Raw genomic sequence first — 10237 nt, 5'->3', positions numbered from 1 at the left:
ACAACTGGGCATGAATAAGCAACCCAGAAACATAATTGATGGGGGATAAAGACAACAGGAAGAGTGAGAAACAGGAAGTGTAGGTAAAAAAAGAGATTTGTTACCTCTTTGTTAGTTTTGGTCACTTTGCTCTCAGCGTCATATCTCTCCTCATCTACCTTGTCGATGGACTGATGAAGCTTTTTGCACAGTTCCTGAGGAAGGGGGAATACGGTTATAAGGAAATCTTAATTTCTTGCAGTACAAAAAAAATTATTTTTACGTCCACAAAAAAAAAATATCCCCAGAAAGCAACAGAGTCCTATGAGCAGCCCACTGTCAGCGAACAGCACTGTCAGTTTGCAAATCAGTACAGTACGACCACAATGTGCTAACAGATTGGTACAACAGTAGTGTGCTAGCAGATCGGTATGACAGCAGTGGGCTAGCAGACAGCTGTGTGCTAGCAGATAGCAGTGTGCTAGCAGATTGGTACACCAGTATTGTGCTAGCAGATTGGTATGACAGCAGTGTGCTAGCCGCTAGCAGATAGCAGTGTGCTAGCAGATTGGTACACCAGTAGTGTGCTAGCAGATCGGTATGACAGCAGTGGGCTAGCAGGCAGCTGTTTGCTTGCAGATAGCAGTGTGCTAGCAGATTGGTACAACAGTAGTGTGCTAGGAGATGGGTAGGACAGCTGTGGGCTAGGAGATCATTCAGCTGAGTCAGTCAAGGGCCAGCTGCCAATATTATGATAAAATAGGTGGTGGACGGTCCTGTAGGACTTGTAGATGGACATGTAGCCCACTGTATTTGGAGATTTTGCAAAAACATTTGCAGATGGGCCATTGGGTAATGTTTAATTAAGCCCAAGTCAGTAGATGCAAATCTCAAACCGCTGTATACCATAGCATTTCTGCGACATTGTACTGGATATAGATAAAGTGCAATATCACAGAAATAGGATCTTTGTCAGTTCTCGGAAAGCAATCGATAAAACACATGGGGACTACCTGTGCCTTCAGTAGCAGGCTGTGCAGGGAAAGCACCTTGAGGAGGTAGGCGGTAGGGATTGCTTGAGGAGGGGGGACATACATGAGAGGAATGGGGATTTTTTTTTTGGGGGGGGGGGGGGGGGGGGTCTTACCTGTAGCTCCTGCATGCCGTCAGGCATGGAGAGGGGGGCGCAATTCTCCTCCATGTACTTCAGCTTCTCCGCCTCTGTCTCTGCCGCTTCTGCCTCCAGCATGCTGGCAGCTATCTGCAGCATCAGGCTCTGCAGGCACAACCAGGCAGGGAGTCAGAGAGTGTGTGTGTGTGTGTGTGTGTTTGAGAAAGAGAGAGTGTGTGTGTGTGTGAGAGAGAGAGAGTGTGTATGCGCATGTGTGTGTGTTTGTGTTTGAGAAAGAGAGAGAGAGATTGTTTGTGCATGTGTGTGAGAGGGAGAGAGAGCCTGTGTATGTTTGTGTGAGTATGAGTGTGTGTGAAAGAGACCATGTGTGTGTACACATTTGTTACATTACATTACAGGCATTTAGCAGGTGCTCTTATCCAGAACGACTTGCATCCATTTATACAGCTGGATATATACTGTAGCAATCCAGGGTAAGGACCTTGCTCAGGGGTACAACGGCAGTGTCCTACCTGGGAATCGAACCTGTGACCTATAGGTCGCAAGACCTGTTCCTTACCCATTATACTACACTGTGTGTGAGGGAGAGAGCACATATCTGTGTGCGTTCATGCGTGTGTGAGCAAGTGAGAGGGTGTTTATGTATGTGTGAGTGTTTGTGAGATATACAGAGATAGCCTGTGTGTGCGTGTGAGTGAGTGTGTGAGAGAGAGAGAACGTGTCTTTTGTGTGTGTGTGAGAGCATGTGTGTGAGAGAGAGAGAGCGTGTCTTTTGTGTGTGCGTGAGAGCATGTGTGTGAGAGAGAGAGAGCGTGTCTTTTGTGTGTGCGTGAGAGCATGTGTGTGAGAGAGAGAGAACGTGTCTTTTGTGTGTGTGTGTGAGAGCATGTGTGCGAGCGTGTGAGCGAGTACAGATTCATCTCAGATTCCTCAGATCTTTCATCGACTCCAGAGTTCCAGAATGTTCTCTGGCTATGAATGAGTCTGGGAGAAGGGACAGGTGGCAACCAATATCCCCTTTACCTTCAGATGGTGCCTACGGCTCGATGTCATCTTCTTCCTGTTAGATGACAGATGACAGGGCTTTATTTACAAAGGAAATTAATCTCATGAATTCACGCAACAGAAACAAGGGAAAGGGCTGAAGATTGATTAATGGCACTAATTTCCTTTAAAAACAGCTTAACAAATACCTTTTACAAAGAATTCTTTTTTTTTTAAAGAAAAGGTCTTTTATACATTCAAGAGAATACAGAGTGGTTATCGGCAGTATCTCGGAAAGCCGTGAACGTGAGAAAATAAACGTGTGAATAGAATACTCACTCAGACATCTTGGCCACTTGTTTCTCACCCTGCGAAATGAAACCAGAGTGAGGGAGTGAGTGAAGTTTAAATTTGTGTATACAGTTCGGCTAATCCCATGAACTGGGACAGTATAAAGATTTGTTCACTTTTTGAATAAGGGCTAAAATATTGAAATGTGCAATGAAATAATCGTTTTTAAATTTATCCTTTATGTTTCACAGGTAGTCTCATTGAGCTCATATATCTCTTTTGCTAGAGATGCCTGCAAAAGAAATAACACATGTATAACAACTTTAAATAGACAGATATGATTCAAGCGCATGTTAACATTCAGCAGTCAAACATCACACAAGTATATAATTGAAGCAAGTAAGTACATACAATATTAAGAAAGCCCATTTACAATACTTTAAATATTTCTACAGGGACAAGGGATTCTAATTTCAAAGTTTTTTGCTATTTATTCCAGCTGTTGAACTGAAACCCTGTTTTTCCCTGCTCAGAGTGTTTACATGTGCTATATCTGAAGTCCTAAGTCCTGACTTACTGGATTTAAAAGTAATTAAACACGAGAGATAATGGAGAAGTTTCTTAAGTAGAGGCTCATAGATAAACAAAATGGAAGGCAGCTCCCTTCTCTTCAGTAAAGAGCACCATCATACGTATTCATACAAAACACAATGTTGAGTATGAACTGCATCCCTTGTGATAAAATGCAATGCACAATGATGCCCTGCAATAAGTGGCTTTAAAGTGGGTGGGTGCAGTGTGCAGATTACAAAATGACTCCATAATCAAGTACAGATAAGACAAGTTGATTGTACAATGGTTTTCCTGAAACGTGCTTTATTTCTGTGCAAGAATCAGATTTTAGCTTTTAGGTTTCGAGACAGATGTTCCACGTGAGTCTTAAATGACAATCTACAATCAGACCAAATCTTTAAATATTTATAAGATTCTACAGTTTAAATTTGGGCACCCTGAAGTGTATGAATGCAGAAATTAGAAGTATTCCCCAATAGAATTATTGAAAAATGAAAAGAATTTTGTTTTATCCAAGTTAAGAACAAGCTTGTGATTAATGAGAGCCAGCTGAAAAGGATCAAAGGCAGACTCAGTTATTCACAGCCTGATTACGCTAGGAGCCTGTGCCATTATAAGAGTGTATCATCTGCGTGTGAGTGTGACATCACAATGTGGTGTTAAGAATGCCATGTTATTTACATAAAGTGTGAACAGATGTGGACCAGGAATTGACCCTTGAGGGACGCCTTTAATATTTTCAAGAGTTTGAGTTCTCCCCAAGAGGTACGCATAAAACCAAGTTCAATGAGTCTTGAGCAGAATAACTTTTTCCATAAAATACTACGGTCAACGGCATCAAATGCTTTTTATGAGGTCAATAAAGAGTGCCGCACAATGGTATTTATTATCCAAAGAGCTCACAATATCATTTATCTGCTGTTGTTATTGTGCCATGAGCTGGCCTAAAACCTGACTGTTGTGGTTGTAAAATGTATTTCATCTCTGACTTTGCCCAAACAGGAAATGGTTTTGACCTCTAGAATCACCACCTTTATATATGGGAACAACCTGAGCAGCATTCCATAAGTTTGGGATTCTACCTGGAAAAAAAAAAAGTTTGATTGACAATGTAAGCAGATGGTGTAGAATTTATGTGAGTACTGAGACACAAAAGGCAAGGATCAAGATAGACTTCTCCCTCTGGCTTTCTTGCATTTATGCTATCCAGTGTGTTGTAAACTTCACTAAAACTCACAGGTCTAAAGGGAAATGTTCTGGGACATAAGGAAGCAGGGGGAAATTGTGAGGAAACAGGATCTGGCAGAGTCCTTTGGTGTTTGGGGAGAAGCAGAGCTTCTCTAAATTTAGGCCCGTTGGATGTGGGGGGCAGCTGTCTTACGGCGAGCCTGACTCCTGGAGCTCATAAACACCCAAACGCCTGACAGGTGGTTGACGTCCTGCCTGCCAGAGACACATATTTCAGCAATAAGTAATTATTGAAAGATTCCATTGTAGTATTTATTTATTGGTTTATTTGTAAGGGAACCAGCACAGGAAACATTGACAATTGCAGATATGCTGTCCGATATACTGTGCATGCTTTTATAGCCAAAGATAATTTCCAGCACCAGTGCCTTGGTTGATAAAGATGGTCCACGCAGTCAATAAAATTAACACATTGTCAAAATTGTAAAACAGCTGTTATGTGTCTGTGTCTTAGTTTCAATATCACACATGGCAACATGTTCTCCGGTCCGAAGGGTTACCTAATGAGATTATACATGTACAGGGTCATGGCCTGGTGGGGGGGGCGGGGGGGGGGGGTCATTTCGGGTTTGAACCCCCCTGCCCTCTTGACTTTCCCCCGGAAATGCCTGTCATACGTGTAGCATGTGCAGTAGTCGATCGCAAACAGCCCTAAAACCTAAGACCACCCACTCCACTAAACCCCATCCCTCACCCAGAATAAAAGCAAACAGAAGATCATATGAAAACCAGTCAACAATCATTCTGCCTGAAATTTGTTGGTTCAGAATATGGACGCTCTGCCACCCTGTGTGCGCACTCCTAAAATGAATTCATATCCTTATATATGTATATAAGCATAACATCATCAGAAGAAGGGACATGACTGAATAGTGAAATTCTGAAGTATTGAGTTACAGCCGAACAAATTGTTTGGCTGTAACTCAATACAAAAACAAGACCGTTTTTAGCCCGGCAACATCTACACCACTGTTTCTCCATTGTTATCGCTGTAAAACAAATGTACCTTTTCAATATGTAATAATATTTAACTAAATTCATGTTTCAAGTTCATCCCATATCACACACACACAAACACAAGCACACACACTCACACTCACTCACACACAAAATGGCAATTCCATATCATAATGTACAAATGAAAGTTGTATCCAAATGGAATCGTTCACCATGCAGTCATGGACCCTGGAGACACCATCACACCATCTCTCTCACATACACTTTCTACAGCTCCAAGGTCCAAGGGAGAGCCCCACCTCTCTACCCCGCCAGGCCTGGCCAGTCCGCGGTCTTAACCTGCAACTTTTCGGCCAGAGTTGGCCGCTTTTTGGCCACAAGGTCACAATGATGCGACCCCTAGCTACAGTGGCTTCGGTTCGAATGTCCTCGCGCGGCAGTTAACTGGTCGGCGAAGCGGTTGTTCGGCGACGAGGCATTTCGACACGCATCGCCCCTGGAAACCGGCTGCGGGATGTCCTGTCCAGAGGGGCGACTCAAACCCCTGGATGGCGGCGACGCTGCTGGTTTTAAATGTGGTGCACGGGCACGAATCTGCAGAAGGGGTCTCACCTCTTAGCCGAAAAGAAGAGCAGGACTTTTGAGGAAGGATGGATGGATGGATGGATGGATGGATAGATGGATGGGCCGGTCTGGCACACAAACAGACACAAGCCCCTCCTGAAAGTGTACTGTATATATACGACATTCTGAGAATCCCTCCCTGTCTTCTCATTATGGAAACAATTTCCCCCTTTGACCAATGAACTGACCAGCTCCTTAAATATCCACTCCCCCCCAAACACCTCCAGCTGTCTCCTCGATCTCCCTTTGCTTCAGGAAGTGTTCAGAAATCTGGCCTTTAAATGTTCATTCATAAAAAGCATCAAAGTCAGGCTACTATTGTCATGTATTTCTCCTTCTACTTATTTTTTTATATAATGGAAGCAGTGTTCATATAATACTTCCACTTGTTCAGGGGATTAGAATACGCTAAAATCACAGGAATTAAAAAATGTTAAATATATTAGTCTTCAACTCTTTAGAAGTGCCAGCTGAAAGACTCCTTGTGGGGTTTGAAGCAGATGGTATAGATTAAAAAATGATATCCTGTGTGTGATTTATCTTAGATAAAAGTACAACCTGCCACGCCAGCATTCCCTTGGATACAATGGCCTTTTAGCACCACCTTGTGGCTCACAGGGGGTTTGCAAATAGAAAGACCAGAGATCAGTGTCCATCTGCATGGTCACCTGTAAAAATTTTTACTTCAAATTAAAGCATGCATAAATGAACCAAATTATTATTTTTTTTTTTAAATTGATTTTTCAGCCAAGTCTCACCCCTTCTAATGCTGCAGGACCGACTTCAGCTCTTTCTGCCCCCTCGTCTCCATGGCGATGCAAGAACGATCACCCTGTCCATGTGGAGATTGTCAGGAAGTGCACTGCTAACCTGCGGACTACGGCAGGCATTTCCATTTCTTCTTTACAGGGTCCTGTTTCTGTTTACAAATATTTGTTTGCTGGCCTAATGGTCTGATTCACCAAGACATTTAGCATATTATGCAAAATCTTTTGGCTTCAGGGAACTTAATGTGCTATAGTCACAAGTACTTAATAATATTAAATGGACATGCTCAATAAAACTGAGTTAGGTTAACAAGAGTTAAGTTTAGTCAGCTTAATCAGTTGAAGTCTCGTATAAGTTAACACCGCGTGCAACCACGGTCCATAATTTTAAGTAAATCCGACAATTTATTTTCTGAGTGTAAACAGTCTTATTTATTTCTCTAACACAGCAGCATTTGCACTTTGCCCATTGAGAACAGCAGAACACCAAGGGGGTCCATTTCACCTCAAAATCAACAAGAAGTGATAGAGCTATGAACCCTGATGTGGTAGTTACAAAATGTCCAATAAAATGAAACTAAACCCAAGGTATTGCACTGTGTGCCTATACATTGATTACATACATATTTTAAATATTTCAACACAAGATATTTTAACCGATGAAATTTGAAAACATCCTGCTGATCACTGAGAATGTTCAATAAAAATATTACAAACCAGAATGTACAATCACATGAAATACTTTTTTTGTTGTTGTTGTTTATAATCTGAAATAACCTTTTGACACCTGAAAAATTAATTAAAGTTTTTAAATAATTATTTGACCCTGGCGTGGACAGCGCTATTGAAAAGGCTACCATTTAGAATAGAGCTGACTGACTGAGAGCAGCAAGCTGGGATTGCAAAGATTTGAGATTTTGAGATTCCTTTTTAAATTATTCATTTAGTAACAGTGAAGCCTTGAAAACATCAGCCTTGATTTGTATTTCTGAGTAACATTTACCTGGTAACATTTTTCAGTACAGAAGACCTTTTCCACAAAAAAAAAACAAATCTCTGTACTTTGACTTCAAAATTCAATAATTTAAAAAAGATAATCATGTGCACATAAGAGTATGAACGAAGAGAGAGTCCAAATACAGTGTCATTCGGCCGGCATGAGCATTTCAAGACTATGAATCCAGCATCAGAAGGAATCTAAGCCTCTCCTCCCTCAAACATCTTCTTCCTGCCGCCCATGCCGGCCTTTTCCTCAATGTTCTTACGCCAATCACCAACTGCTTCCTTATCCTGTATGAAAAGCAGGGAGGGTACAGGGACAGGTGAAGTACAGACACAGGTGAGATACAGACATAGGTGAAGTACAGGGACAGGTGAGATACAGACATAGGTGAAGTACAGGGACAGGGGAGGCACAGGTATGAGGGCCACAGGCACAAGTGAGGTACAGGAAAAAGTAAGGCACAGACACAGGTGAGGTGAAAGCACAGAAGAGATACAGGTGCTGGCACAGGTGAGGTACAGACACAGGTGAGGCACAGGCACTGGTGAGGTACAGGCACAGGTTAAATACATGCACAGGTAAGCCAAAGGCACAGGTAAGGCACATGTGAGGTTGCAGGTTTCACACAGAAGTGATGAGCCTGGAACAGCTAGCAGATCACATGCTTCCTCACTAACACTCAAGTTCTAGTTCTAGTACAGCAGAGCACTGCGTTGGGTCTTCAGCAAACTTCTGAGCAGGCAGGAAAAAGCAACTACAGTCTTAATAGATCATGGCTGTAGGCAGGAATGTAGTTCATGCAAAGCATGGCCATAATGGAATGCAATCAGGTTAATCAGTCACAATAACAGAAACGGAAGGATTTTTCTGCACATCTCAACCTCATGTTGTTTGAACTATAACTCCCTGTTTCAGAAGTTTGCATTCACTACTGTCATAAAATAAGTACTACAAAGGATTCAGTTTCAGCAATTAAATAAATATAGAGGTCCAGGCTTGAATCTAGCTTGTGGGGTGTAGTGACGTCACTGTCAAACTTTTTATTTAGAGAAGTCATGTATTGCAATACTACACTATTACCAGAAGGGGTATTTCCTACATGTTAGCTAATAGCAATGCAATGTACACAAAGGACAATGGTTGGTATTTTTTTTTTTAAATTGATTTTTCAGCCAGGTCTCACCCCTTCTAATGCTGCAGGACCGACTTCAGCTCTTTCTGCCCCCTCGTCGCCATGGCGATGCAAGAAGGATAGGTCACCGTGTCCATGTGGAGATTGTCAGGAAATGCACTGCTAACCTGCGGACTATGGCAGGCATTTCCATTTCTTCTTCACAGGGTGGTGTTGAGTATTAGTGATCAGTAGATAGAGAGGGGACAGTAGGGGGCGCTACCAGCAACATTATCACAGTGAGGTATACACTATGCTCAAAACAATGAAAAAGTGCCACTGTGCATATTAAATTTTTACTAAATTTTTTTGGTTGTCTGCTTTAGTTCTATGTTCTGTAATTACATTTAAATTTACTGGAATTGTTTGTCATTACAAGCTTAATCTAATTAAAAGCAAAGCTGACCAACTATGTGCATCTCAACAATGCACTCAATCGCACATGCGTTACGTATGCAAAAGTTCATTTTTTTTCGATTCACTTTCTAATTTTTTCAAGCTTCCTGGTTTTACTTGATTTTCTGTAATACAATTTACTGTAATTGGTCAAGTCATTACTAACTTGAAAGCAAACCTGACCAATTAAGTGCATTCAGTGATACGCACAACTGCACGTGTGTGATGTTGGGCAGCCATTTTAAGACACGCGTGATGTTGGGCAGCCATTTTAAGACACGCGTGATGTTGGGCAGCCATTTTAAGACACGCGTGATGTCGGGCAGCCATTTTAAGACACAGGATGGGGCTCTTCAACTTGCGAAGCCCTCAGGTCCTGTTTCTGTTTACAAATATTTGTTTGCTGGCCTAATGGCCCGATTTACTAAGACATTTAGCATATTATGCAACATCTTTTGGCTTCAGGGACCTTAATGTGCTATAGTCACAAGTACTTAATAATATTAAATGGACATGCTCGATAAAACCGAGTTAGGTTAACAAGAGTTAAGTTTAGTCAGCTTAATCGGTTGAAGTCACGTATAAGTTAACACTGCGTGCAACCACGGCCCATAATTTTAAGTAAATCCGACAATTTATTTTCTGAGTGTAAACAGTCTTATTTATTTCTCTAACACAGCACCATTTGTACTTTGCCCATTGAGAACAGCAGAACACCAAGGGGGTCCATTTTCACCTCAAAATCAACAAGAAGTGATAGAGCTAGGAACCATGATGTGGTAGTTACAAAATGCCCAATAAAATGAAACTAAACCCAAGGTATTGCACTGTGTGCCTATACATTGATTACATACATATTTTAAATATTTCAACACAAGATATTTTAACCGATGTAATTTGAAAACATCCTGCTGATCACTGAGAATGTTCAATAAAAACATTACAAACCAGAATGTACAATCACATGAAATACTTTTTTTTTTATATATATATATAATCTGAAATAACCTTTTGATGCCTGAAAGATTTATTAAAGTTTTTAAATAATTATTTGACCCTGGTGTGGACAGCGCTATTGAAAAGGCTGCCATTTAGAATAGAGCTGACTGACT

The 10237-nt window shown here is 41.4% G+C and overlaps 1 protein-coding gene and 1 long non-coding RNA gene across 3 annotated transcripts in view; both read right to left on the bottom strand.

Annotated features, from left to right (window-relative positions):
* LOC135242280 (troponin I, fast skeletal muscle-like) overlaps positions 1-5909 on the bottom strand; it is a 7435-nt gene extending 1526 nt beyond the window's left edge. Inside the window, exons 1-5 of one of the 2 annotated variants that reach the window (XM_064313291.1) lie at positions 5777-5909; positions 2435-2463; positions 2135-2171; positions 1127-1255; positions 105-194 (exon numbers count right to left, since the gene is read on the bottom strand). In XM_064313291.1, the coding sequence (XP_064169361.1) occupies positions 105-194; positions 1127-1255; positions 2135-2171; positions 2435-2442 (264 nt within the window). In that variant the 5' untranslated portion in view covers positions 2443-2463; positions 5777-5909. Of the gene's footprint in view, positions 1-104; positions 195-1126; positions 1256-2134; positions 2172-2430; positions 2464-5776 lie in introns of both variants that reach the window. The other variant, XM_064313292.1, reaches the window with a different exon arrangement.
* A 1050-nt stretch (positions 5910-6959) lies between these two features.
* On the bottom strand, positions 6960-9399 carry LOC135242385 (uncharacterized). The gene is made up of 2 exons (XR_010326325.1): positions 8742-9399; positions 6960-7845 (listed from the first exon to the last, which is right to left on the bottom strand). It is a non-coding gene; the product is annotated as an uncharacterized LOC135242385 (long non-coding RNA).
* Positions 9400-10237: the final 838 nt, after the last annotated feature.

The sequence above is a fragment of the Anguilla rostrata genome, chromosome 16 (genome assembly GCF_018555375.3).
Source record: "Anguilla rostrata isolate EN2019 chromosome 16, ASM1855537v3, whole genome shotgun sequence".
NCBI classification, from domain to species: domain Eukaryota; kingdom Metazoa; phylum Chordata; class Actinopteri; order Anguilliformes; family Anguillidae; genus Anguilla; species Anguilla rostrata.
This window is presented reverse-complemented; position numbering and strand designations above follow the sequence as displayed.